Source organism: Peromyscus eremicus, chromosome 7 (genome assembly GCF_949786415.1).
Source record: "Peromyscus eremicus chromosome 7, PerEre_H2_v1, whole genome shotgun sequence".
NCBI lineage: Eukaryota > Metazoa > Chordata > Mammalia > Rodentia > Cricetidae > Peromyscus > Peromyscus eremicus.
The window spans coordinates 10,210,191-10,223,447 of record NC_081422.1 but is presented as its reverse complement, the minus strand read 5'-3'; the positions used below and the strand labels follow the sequence as shown (position 1 = coordinate 10,223,447).

Genomic DNA, 13,257 nt, shown 5'->3' with positions numbered 1-13,257 from the left:
CTTTCTTTGATCATCCTGGACAACACAGAACACTGCACAGAATATGCTTGCAGACAGTGGTCTTTATCGTTGAACCTAGACTTCCCATCTTCCAGAACTACGAAAATGAATGTCTACTGTTTAAAAAGAAACTCTGAGCTGGGCGGTGGTGGCGCACACCTTTAATCCCAGCAGAGCCAGGTGGATCTCTGTGAGTTCGAGGCCAGCCCGGTCTAGAGAGCGAGATCCAGGAAAGGCACAAAGCTACACAGAGAAACCCTGTCTGGAAAAAACAAACAAACAAACAAAAAATAGTAAGTAAACATTCAAACTTGCTGGCCTGGTCTGGAACAACTTATAACAACTGAGGTCTTTGAGAATTCTCTGCTATTACCTACTTAATTACTAAAGGTTCTGCTGAGAGTGCTGGCCAGACACTGAACAGTATGATCCCCTCAGTATATTCATGCAGCATACATACCCTCAAATCGGGAGAAAAGTTGTCTGCAGAAGTTGAAATGGAATCTGAAGACACGGCAGACGCTGATTTCGTGTGCACCGAGTTCTCTGACTGAGAAGTGGAGGCACTACAAAGATAAAGACACAGTGTTTTGGAAAACAGGGCTTTGTGGACCAATTTTAGATGTTTGCTTTATACACCAGCGTTTACTGCTACCTGCATGTCAGCAGGTCCTGGGTGCCTCTTCAATGGCTCCTAAAGACAGGAAAATTACAGACTCTGTTCTATAACAGTTAACATATTCTTGACACTCAAGTCTGAATAGACTTTCCCAGTACTCATGATTTGTATGAATTCCTTCCGTTTATCCACTCATCCATCCATAAATAAATATTTATTTATTCATCTAAAGAAAATCCATGGAGGTGGGGCTGGTAAGATGGCTCAACAAGTAGAGGTGCTTGCCTCAGAGCCTGATGATGTGAGTTCAATCCCAACTCCCCACAAATTGTTCTTTAATGTCCACAGACGTGCCATTGCACATGAGCACCCAAATAAACACACAAAATAAATCAATGTAAAAAAATTTTAAAAGAACATTCCAATATGTTAAACTTCTACATCAGGCACAGTGATTCAAAGGTAAATTTGGCAGTCCCCTTGGGGAGAAAAGGAGCCAGCCAGGCTGGCAGGGCCAAGGCCACCTTGGCAGTGCACATAAGCTTGCAAAATAGCATCCTCCCTTAAGCCAACCTGGAGTCTGCTGCTGCACTCAGTGACCTACGAATTTCAGATGGATGGGGCCAATGAGAAAAAGGCAATACAGCTGATGAAATGGCCAACAGCCAACGGTGCCAGGGCGGGTATTTAGGCTCACCCCGTAACTGCTATACAGGAGCCTGCCTTTTGCTTCTCACCTAACTCCTGGTGTCTGCATTGCTGACTCTATGCCTTCTCTGTCCCTCCCCTACCTGTTCTCCTGTTCAGGCAGTTCGGCTGTAACATCTGGTGCCCAATGTGGCACGGGCATTGATCCTGTGTTGGTCTATTTTTTGGATGCTGCAATCCTTTTTTGGGTTCTGATTTTTGCCCTTTACTGCTGTTCCTCTGGATGTCCCCTTTCTGGTGGAACCCAGGAACGGCTCTGGACTGCTGCTCCCTGCCCAAAGACATGTATGGGCATACAGCCGTGGCCTAAAAAACCATGGGAGTCCCCCACTAAGCACAAAACATTTGGGCCTGACACATTTTCTGCTATTGTTTTCTACTGTCTTAGAAGATGAACAATCTGATCTCCCCACTGCCTCTTGAGGGGGCCCCTCCATCTTTGAATGACTAGGAAACGAGCCAGTTGTGTCCAGCAGCCCCACCCAAACCACCTCAAGTTTCTCCATCTGCCCCCCTCCCCTTCTGGCTTCCACCCTCTGGTTTGCCCTATTTGGTCCCTCCATCTACCCCCACCCCGACTCCTCAAACATCCGCTCCCACCCTCCCTGGCTATGTAGGCACTGGCCAGAGGTTTATCCTGTTAATCTGGGACCAAATGCGGCTAATTAGCCATGAGTGCCTACCCCGTGACTGACCTTTCGCTCATCTGCAAGGCAGTCAGTGAGTCTGGTCCAGACTCCCCCTATTTTGAACAAGTCCTTAGACAGTGGGCTATGCAATTACAAACCCACAAGATTAGTACCACCTTCAAGGCTTAGAACCCACTGTTCTTCTCATTTGGCGATCTGCATATGATGACCAGGTGGAGGCCCAGGCCACCTCAACTTACAGTATGGGCTTAACATCATCCTAGACATGTTCACTGGGAGAGGTCAACAGATTGATCCTTTCTCACAATCTACCATTGGCCAATATGCCTACTTCCAACAGGTCTCTTGATTTGGCCTTTAAGGACCTTAAGGCATGCACCCCTCGTGACCCCTCTACTTACTTTCATAATCTTGTCCAACAACCCAGGGAGTCTTTCACAGACTTCCTCACTCAAGTAACTAAGGCCCTACCCGAGAGATTTAATTAAGCAATTGACATAGGAGAGGCTTAATGCCCCAAAGCATAATGCAGTAGCTGCAACAGTACTCAATGAGGAAATTCATAAATGAGTCTTGGCCCTAGGGACCTCGACCCCAGAGCTGGCCCCATCATTGCCCTGACAGCCTCTCTTGATGCCCTCTTATCTGACTGACCACAGTCCTTGGATCACCAGGCTCCTGCCAGTCCAGCACACCATACTTGTTGGGGCTGTGATAAATTTGACCACTTGCAGCAGGACTGCCCTAGTTCATGTCCTAAGTCACGCTGTCCCAAGCATAACAAGGTTTGTTATTAGGGCTTCCATTAGGCCAAGGACTGACGCTCACAGCCTTCAGACAATATGGCTCCTTTAAACTCCCAAAGTACAACCCTCAGCCCTGCCAGTAAAAAGTAATGGTCCTACCCTAAGGTATTTTGTATTCTGCCTGTTTTCCTGCAATCACCCATGATAACTGTGTACCTTGATGGCTCACTGTTAAAGGGCTGTTGGACATGGATGCAGATGTCACCATCCTTACAGAGACAGGTTCTTTGGTTTCCTCACTGGAAGTGCCAACCTGGCCCTGCCATCAGCAGCATGGGAGGCCAACAAAATACCCAAGCTACAGGGCACCCTGCCCACTGGAAGGACCTGGATGGCAATCAGGGCTCCTTTTCCCCAATCATAGCCAATGTTCCTTGTAACCTATGGGGAGAGGACATTCTGGAATATCTTATGAAGTCGTATAGGCCTGGCTTATGGATATCAATAAGACTGTCTTTTAACCAATCCCTTGAGGGCTGGTAGTCAATGATGGGTAAGGACCTGTTCAGCTGGCCAACCTACAACAGGCACAATCCAATATGCTGGATGCTCTCTGAGGCTGGGACAACAAGGCAGGAGCACGGAACCTCTACAGTCAGAAGTTTTCCAGTGTCCTACCTTGCCCGCGGTGGATACAAATCTCTCCCATTCGCATCCCCCAAGTAAACACACAGAGGCTTATCTTAATTATAACTGCTTTGCCATTAGCTCAGGCTTATTACTGACTAGCTCTTACACTTAAATTAACCCATAATTCTTATATATGTTTAGCCACGTGGCTTGGTACCTTTTCTCAGTTCTGCTTTGTAATCTTGCTTCCTCTGTGTCTGGCTAGAGACTCCTGACTCTGTCTTTCCTCTTCCCAGAATTCTCCTTGTCTGATTGCCTACCTATACTTCCTGCCTGGCTACTGGCCAATCAGCATTTTATTTAAAAAGCAACACATATTCACAGCATATAGAACAACATCCCACAGCAAACCTCGACTCCCACTAAACTGCCAAAGAAATAAATAAAAAAGTGGATATGTGGGGAGAAAATGAGCCAGCTGGGCTGGCAGGGCCAATGAGAAAAAGCTAACACAGCCAAGGAAATGGCTGACAGCCAATGGGGGGCAGGGAGGGGGTATTAAGCTGGCCCCATATCCGCAATAAACGAGTTTGCCTTTTGCTTCTCATCTGACTCCTGGTGTCTGAGTCATTGACTCCGTGCCTTCTCTCTCCTTCCCCTGAGAAGTGTTCAGGCAGTTGGGATGTGCTTGTGGTCCACAAGCTTGTGACACAACACACAAGTGAATAAATGGGTCATGTGATAACAGCCTCCCCATAAACACACATTAGAAAATTCAGGGAGAACTTAGGCAATGGCACATGATGGGAGCTTTTTTATAGAACATCAAGGACTGAACCAGATCTTGTGCATGCCAGGCTGTGCTGTACTCCAGCCCTTTCTAAAAATAGTTTAGTTAAGTACAAGCCCTCAATGGCTTTACCAGGTTCATAAAAGCCAAACAAAAATTACTGCAAAGAACACTTTCTGACCATAGTACATAGAGACATGATGTTTAACTGGTACTCCAAACACAGTTTATGTTAACACAAAAGAACTAAGACTTAAAGATTATGTTTGTGAATTTTTCTTTTTAGTGTCTCACTAGTGGGTTGGTTAATATTCTACATTAGTGAGTAGGTTTTGGACAAGAATATTGCTTGATTTCAGGGGAGGGGGAACAGCAACATAGTTTTTTACTGAAAAGTTATGTTGCCATTGACATAAACCTGATGGTTCAGTAAACACTAGAGTGGTGATTACAGATGGTTTTTTGTTTCAGGAGCTGATTTGTGAGCATGCTCTAAGACCACAAAGTGTTATTGATAAACTTATAAAAGCCAGCATTCAATTCAGAGTCTGCCCTGGTTTTAAGGCTGGTTAGTGCAGTGATCTTAAAATGCTGTTACACTGATTTTCTTTTAAAAAATGTATTCACGTGCTATTTGAGGAGTCTTTACTTCTGCAGAGAAGTGTAGGAGGGGCCTTAGAATTTTTGAGTGTGAGGGGGACCTATAACATACAATGCATCATATAATAGTATTTGACATGAATGACACAGTATTATAATTTTTTTTAAAAATGGGACATTTAAAAATAAAGAGTTATGCAATAAATTTTCATGAATAAAAAAATTACTATGAAGGTATGGCACCATCAAAACACATAAAACATCCAAGAAACTAGGCATGGTTCAACAGGGCTGGGTGTGCAGATAGGCCTACCTTTGTACCTTGGAGGCCTCCTATCACATTTGACTCCATACTCTCACGGAGACTGTCATGGACTACTATGGAAGTAATCACACTCAATAGTTACCTTACTTTCTTAAATTCTTATACAACTTTTGATACTTGATCACATTACACTTTTTATTATTTACTGATATCAAATATGTAATTCAGGGCCACACACACTTTAAGTCTCTCAAGGGTAAAAATTATGTTCTTATTTTTATTACTAGAAAATCTAAATCAGTATAAAATATTCATATGGAAAATATTCAAAAAGGACAACAATGAAAAGACACTGCATTAAAGCTTAAAATGTAGACATGATATATATATATATATATATAGATATGTTAGTACATACACACACACACACACACACACACACACACACACACACTTTTAAATTAGTCTCACTATTTAGCCCAGACTGGCATCCAATTTGTAATCCTCCTGCCATCAGCCTTCCAAGTGCTAGGATTACAGGTGTGAACCACCATGCACAGCTTAAAAACAAACAAACAACAAATAAAAAACATGCATTTTTTAAAGTCTCATTCTCAAATATATTAAAAGTTTTCTTATATAAAAAGTCTAAGCTGGGTGGTGGTGGCTCACGCCTTTAATCCCAGCACTCGAGAGGCAGAGCCAGGCGGATCTCTGTGAGTTCGAGGCCAGCCTGGGCTACCAAGTGAGTTCTAGGAAAGGCACAAAGCTACAGAGAAACCCTGTCTCAAAAAACCAAAATATAATTAATTAATTAATTAATTAAAAAGTCTAAATTTATTTCATTATATTTTCTGGAAATGCTTCCTATCTTAGAACTGTGACAATATTTATTAATTATTTTAGCTTTAAAATAAACAAGTCTATCTAAAGCCTGTCTATAACAATAACTACATAGCAAACAAACAAAATATTAAATCACTGCATAAACAAACAAAATACCTGTTATTTTGTATTATCTAGTTCTATAACATAAGAAAAGAAAAACTGATGGGCTGAAAATGTCCCTCTTGTTTGCAGCTAGCTTCTGATTAATTTAACACTGTTTTCCTTGGCAGGTGAAATAAAGCTTAAGACCATTGTGTAACTGATATTCATTTTTACTACTCCATGGAAGAGTCCCTTTTCTCTCCCATCACATCCTGTGCTGAGCCTGAGAAGACAGACTCCATTTAGCTCCCTTGTGGCTAGAAAGACCACAAGAGACAACTCGGGTCCCTGAGAGTAGAGAATAGATGGGAAGTCTGCTAATGGCAATGGAGATCTTTTCTTACTAAAAGGGAGTATGGAATATGTGCAAGATAGTTCTTCCCTTTCTCTTGCCTGAAGTGAAAATATCAGTCTTGGAAGTACAGCAGTCATTCTGTAAATAGGGGAACTACAAAAAGTCTACCAGGACAGAGGGTGGGGGGTCCTTAGGGCCTCACAAAACAGCTGAACAGCTGCAGCCATCCCATAGCCCAGGAATTCATGTCACATAGAATAAACCTCAGTTTCTAAAATTACTGCAATAGGGTTTTCTGTTCTATACAATTAAATAAAACTAATGCAGCAACCTCAAAGTCTATTTGAGAAAGTTCAAATACATATAGGACTACCTCACAACCTTCTGCAAGGATAGGGATAATAACTCTTAAAAGCAATTAAAATACAATTAAAAATTATATTTCTAATATTGACAGAACAATGCAGCACATAGCACCAAGGAACCAAATAACTGTTAGAAGCAAAGAGAAAAATAAATAAGAGAAATCAACGAACAGTTTGCAGTCTCAGATTTTAAAATCTGGGCTTTCAGGCAAGAACGAGCTGGCCAGTCTTTAAGTTCTCTTCTCAGACAAAATGAAACTGGGGGGCACAAGGGTGTGGATGTGTCACAACACTCTTCCTGTGATTACACCAGGAACACACTGGCAGGGCTGCCAAAAGCTGCTATCCATATCCAGTGCTGCCAGTATGTGTGCGCGTGCGTGCGTGCGTGTGTTTGTGTGTGTGTGTGTGGTGGGGGGGGTGTCTTCTCAGACTAAGGGGCCACAGCACAGAAGCACAGCTCTGCTTCAGGACCTTTTTTTCTTTCTCACATATTAGTGTATGCATGCTCTGGTCACCATGGCTACTAATACAACACATTTAATTTCCAATTTTTTTTCCTCCCATTTCTCCATAATTCATCTTCATGTCAAGATCTGTTTTACCAATTGTTCCATAAGCCCAAACCTCATGCCATCCCACAGGCTATTTCTTTAGCTCAGTCCATTTATTAACATGCTACCTTTCCTATCAGACTCAGGGAAAAATCTAGGTTTTCCAAGAAGTTCCCAGCCTTCCATCTGGAACTGAACTCTCCGTTTTTTTCCACAGTCTTTAACTTCACTTAACCACTTTCCTCATAACTGGAGAGCCTGAGCTACACGGCCACCTCCCCTGTAAATTATAAACTGCCAGAAAATAAGAACCGTGTAACTGGCAAGGCACTAGATCTCAGGGCAAACTGTGCAGTCTGCTAACATCATTCATCAACCAATGCCACAATGGTCCTCAGGTTTCCTAGGCACACACACTTCATGAGTCAACCCCCACATCCCTGTTACTCTTGCTAGGCTGGGCTTCTGTTTCTGGTCATCTCTTAGTTACATGTGTTTGTTACCATATTACTCCATTTCTTCCACCCACCTTCTCTGTCTAGGACGTTCTCCTCAATATTTATGCTGGAATCTTTACCCCACAGAGAACACACCCCTGGCATACATAGCAGAATTCTCAAAGCCTCGACTCTACCTTAGCTGACACCTCCCAGGAATCTACTTCCCCTGCCCCCAGCCCCTTGAATCAGAGCAGCTTTTTTTTTTCCTTCACATCTAATAAAGGCCAAAGAAACCCATCATTCTTCTAGCTCAGTTCCCATGTTTCTATAGTAGTGTACTTTCCCATCTTCACATATAAAAGACTTATGAGATAAATGACATTTTATACAACATGTAATCCTTCCTTGTTAATTAATCACACCTCACACACAAAGGGCTTTTCCTGGTCACCTGGCTCTTTCCTATTTCTTTCTATTCCTTTTGTGGCAATTTTACTATCCATCAGGATATATGCCCATCCACATTCCCAGGTTATCAACGTGAACCTTATTGGTTCTAGAACAACTCTGCCTCTATAATCTTTAACCTGAGGGACTCAATTTCTCACCACAAATGCTTTTCATTTCCAACAGTCTTGCTTTCTTACTTGCTTTTTAGCTAGTCTTCAGCCCATACAGACCCAACTCCCTCAACCCTTCCATTTTTCCTGATCCATTGCTCTCCCTTGCCTGCTTCACTTCCCCTTCCTATCCAACCTGAACTCAAGAGCATCAAATTTTCTATTTTGTCTTTGCAAACCCTCAATGTCCTCTTGTATCTTGCAGCTGCTATGTTAACCCCTAACTTTACACTTTCACAGGCTTACAGCTCCTGTGAGGCAATCGGTTAGCTCACGATATATACTACACTTTCACAGGCTTCCTAAAGCTTAGCTGTCAATGAAAGATATCTTGAAGGTGAGTCCACTTAAGACTCAGCTAGAACCACGGCAGCACCCAGAAACAAGTCTATTTCCCATGACTATCTTGTCTCCATTTCTGTTTTACAACTGTTCTACAAGTTAGGGTTTCTTTCTGTTCTTTTTTTTTTTTTTTTCCTGAGACAGGGTTTCTCTGTGTAGCTTTGCACCTTTCCTGGAACTCACTCTGTAGCCTAGGCTGGCCTCGAACTCACAGAGATCCGCCTGGCTCTGCCTCCCAAGTGTTGGGATTAAAGGCATGCACCACCACTGCCCAGCTCAAGTTAGGGTTTCTAGTGCTGTTATAAAACACCATGAGCAAAACAAACTTGAGTTGGAAAGAGTTCATTTCATTTTACAACTTTCAGGTCACATTCTATCACTGAGGGAAGTCAGGATAGGAATTCAAAACAAGAAACTGGAGGCAGGAGCTGATGCAGAGACCATGGAGGAGTGCTGCTTACTGGCTTGCTTCCCATGGCTTGTTCAGCCTGCTTTCTTACAGAACCTAGGACCACTTGCCCAGGAATGGCACCACCCACAGTGAGTTAGACCCTCCCATATCTATTATCACTCAAGAAAATGCCCCATAGTCTTACGCACAGGCAAATCTAGTAGGGACATTTTCCCAAAATGAGTTCCCCTCTTCCCAATGACTCCCAGCCTGTGCCAAGCAGATGTAAACCAGCTAGAACACCAACTTCATCTAATCACTCTAAAGTCCTGTAGATCCATTTCCATATTATCTGGACATATACTTCAGTGAAATGTTCTTAGTCTTAATTCAACACCCCATCCTTAGACTACTGCAAATTACATGTCTATTTTCTGTTTGTCCAACAGGACATTATAAATTGGCAAGATGTAGAGAAACTACAACTCAAACACTCCTGAATGGAAGGCAAAATGGAGCAGCTACTTTTGATGGACAAATGAGACTAACTCTACATGATGGTTAGTTCTGTCAAGTAGCCACAATTTAGAATCACTTGAGCAGAGAGGCTCAGTTGAGGAACTGTCTAGATTAGGCTAGCCTATGAACATGTCTATGGAGGGATGTCTTAACTGTTAACTGATGGAGGCAGTACCATTCCCTAGGCTGGGTCCTGAATTGTGTAAGAGTGAAGAAGTTCTTCAGACAGCTTGGGTGCATTCGTTTCTATCTTAACTGAGGACATGATGTGACCAGCTGTTCTTCAGTTTCTCCTTGACTTACCCTCAATAATGAACTGCAACCTGGAATTGTAAGTCAAATAAACCTTTCCTCCCTAAGTTGCTTTTGGGCAGGGTATGTTATCACAGCAACAGAAATGAAACTTAGACACACCATCACCTAGAAACTCCATTCCTAAATATAGACCTAAAATAAATGAAAATATGGCCTCACAAGACACATGAACAGATACAAACATATACATAAATGTGTATAGCATCATTATTCATAACAGCAAAAAGGTAGAAACAAACCATATCATTCTCTGGCTTAAATCCTTTTATGAGGCAGTTGTGGAGCTAATCTTGGGACTTGGGAAGCTGAAGCAGGATTATCACAGTCCTGAGGCCAATCTGGGCAACACAGTGATCTCTTATCCCCAAAACAGCAAAAAGCAGCAACAAAGCCCTCCAATCTTACCACAGATTCCTCAATGCATGACCTAATTGATCTCAGACTTCTCCAGCTTCCCAGTGGGTGTCCATCTCCCTGTGTCCAACAAACAAGCCTTCCCTATGACCCTTAAATGAACCAGACTTCAGGCAGCATGGTTCCCCCAGGCACCTTCTTCATTGTGGGATGTTTATACACTGTGTGAAGCTGTATTGCTGTGACTGGTGTAATAAAAAGCTGAACAGCCAACAGCTAGACAGGAGGTATAGGTGGGATTTCTAGGGAGAGGAAGAATCTAGGCAGGTGGGAGATGCCAGGAGACATGGAGAGGAAAGAGGAGGTACATGATGAAAGAGAGGTAATGCCATGTGCTAGAACATAGATTAATAAAAATAGGTTAATTTAAGTTATAAGAGCTATAGGGCGGGCTGGAGAGATGGCTCAGTGGTTAAGAGCACTAGTTGCTCTTCCAGAGGTCCTGAGTTCAATTCCCAGCAACCACATGGTGGCTCAGAACCATTTACAATGGGATCTGATGCCCTCTTCTGTCATGAAGATGTGCAGGAAGACAGAACACTCGCTGGAGAGATGGCTCAGTGGTTAAGAGCACTAGTTGCTCTTCCAGAGGTCCTGAGTTCAATTCCCAGCAACCACATGGTGGCTCAGAACCATTTACAATGGGATCTGATGCCCTCTTCTGTCATGAAGATGTGCAGGAAGACAGAACACTCATACACATAAATAAATAAATAAATAAATAAATAAATAAATAAATAAATAAATAAATAAATAAATCTTTAAAAAAAAAAAAACAAGAGAGCTATAGGCCAAGTTTTCATAATTAATAAGAAGTCTCCGTGTCATTATTTGGGGGCTGGCTGGCAGGACACAAAAGGATTCGCTACATATCACACCCAAAGTGGGGTCACATATATTCACTTAAGGCCTAAAAAAGCTTAAAAAAAAAAAAAGAGTTCGGAACATGGAGTCAAAAGCAGCTTCCTAGTGACTGCATAGGCTTGGTATACAAGATGCTCAGCTCTGTTAAGAGGCCCTGCTGTGCAGCAGAGTACATGAGCAGGCCAGCACTGGGCACAAACTCCTGCTTCAGACAGACACAATAAATTCCCAGAGCTGGGGTGGTAAACACAGCTCCCGCGGGTAGCTGGTACTGCAGGCATGAGGTTAGGTTCTCAGGGAACTGAAAGGGACAGGGCCAGATACCAGAGCCATGCAGTGGTGCCACTTAGTAGTTTAAGGTTTGGCTAATGTGATAAAAGAACACTGCAGATATGCAGAAAGTAAGGTCCAGGCCAAGAAAGCATACTGAACAGGTACAGTATGCTTAAAAATGTACTTAGATGTTAAAGAAAGAAAAAATGGGTATAAACAGGCATAGAAAAATAAATACTTTAAAAATAATAAAGTCTTTAAAGAGAGAGTAAAGTAATATAAAAAAGCCATGTAAAGATGGGAAATACTCAGGGCATCTGGATCCTGTATAGTGCTTTGTTGACTTCGAATTTTTTGAATGCTAATGAACAGAGAGCAGCAGCTGCTGAGAGACACTGGATTGGAAGGGGCTCATGAATTAAATCAGCCTATATACTTTAGAGATGTCTTGACTTCAAATTGGAAGTCAGACAATGTGTTGCACTGGGGGAGAGGTTGTTTCCACAGGAAACAAAAAGCTATGGATTCCTACAAAGTTAGTCGAGATCAGATTTGACAGAAGGAGATCTCCTGAGGATCTCAGCTACAGACATGAAGGGAAAAGCCAAGACTACAAAACAGATGATGTATAAGTTGATACCTTGACATGGGAACAGCTCTGAGACAGATAAGACATGATAAATCTTGATGGCTACAGAATAAGCTTCATGACTTATTTCATGCCATCCTTTCACATGGCATGGATGAAGGTTTGGTTTTACAATCCAAACAGACTTATAAAGTTAACAGATGCCTTTTACTTGTTCAAAAATAGAACAACAACAACAAAAAAATCACCTTTAGCTGATTTGTGCACACCACACATTCCATACTGTGTTGATGTAGATATTTGTTACATTTAAAAGTCTGTGTTCAAAAAAAAAAAAAAAAAAAAAAAAAAAAAGAACCAAAGAACCACACACCAAATAAAGACAAGTAGCCCAGGTGATCCAGCCTCTCAAGAGTGCCTCTGTTGCAGTTTCCTCAAAATTCTGCATCCAGAACAGCTTCAAAGCTGCTAGCTGAGATGATCCAGCCTCATAGCTATCCAGCCAAGACTTCAGATAAGCTCTACACTTTCCATCACACAGAGACTAAACAAAAATTAATATAGCTAGCTCCCCCAGGACTTGACCATTATCCCAAATTTCTCAGGATCCCCTGATGGGGGAAAATGTCTTTCTGTACACTGTGAATATGTGTTGCTCTGATTGGTTGATAAATACAGCTCTTTGGCCTATGGCAAGGCAGCTTAGAGGCAGGCCGAAAATTAAGAGAGAGAGAGAGACAGGAAGAGGGGGGGGGACACACACGACGGACACGACACACGACGACACACACCAGCAAGCCACCCACGGAGCAACATGTAATGGGATGCAGGTAAAGCCACGGAACATGTGGCGATGCATAGATTAATAGTTATAGGCTAATTTAAGATAAAAGGCTTGAGCCATGGCCATGCAGTTATAATTAATATAAGCCTCTGTGTGTTTATTTGGGGGATGCAAGTGGGAGAAACAGAGAAAAACTTTCAGCTACAATCCCCTAAAGATGCCCTCAACCCAGACAACAGGAAGTAGTCTAAACAAGTTATGATAGAAAATGGTTTAGTTATAAAACTTTGGACTCACTAAGATAGATACAGTACTTTTTCCAAATTTGCCAAATACATATGGACTAAACATTGTGAATGTAATCCTTACTTGATAATTGTTATTGTACATATGTATATAGTTTTACTATTTAGAGTTAAAGCCTTTCCTTTTTATTTACACAAAAATGGGAAAATATTGTGGGATATTTGTACACTGTGTGAAGGTGTATTGCT

General features: G+C 42.2%; 1 protein-coding gene across 5 annotated transcripts in view; it reads right to left on the bottom strand.

The window, feature by feature from the left end:
• Positions 1–13,257, bottom strand: part of Mtmr2 (myotubularin related protein 2) — a 63,675-nt gene that overhangs the window by 29,686 nt on the left and 20,732 nt on the right. For all 5 annotated transcript variants that reach the window (XM_059267309.1, XM_059267307.1, XM_059267310.1 and 2 more), the window contains one exon: positions 461–566. In XM_059267309.1, coding sequence (XP_059123292.1) covers positions 461–566 — 106 coding nt within the window. The remainder of the gene's footprint in view (positions 1–460; positions 567–13,257) is intronic.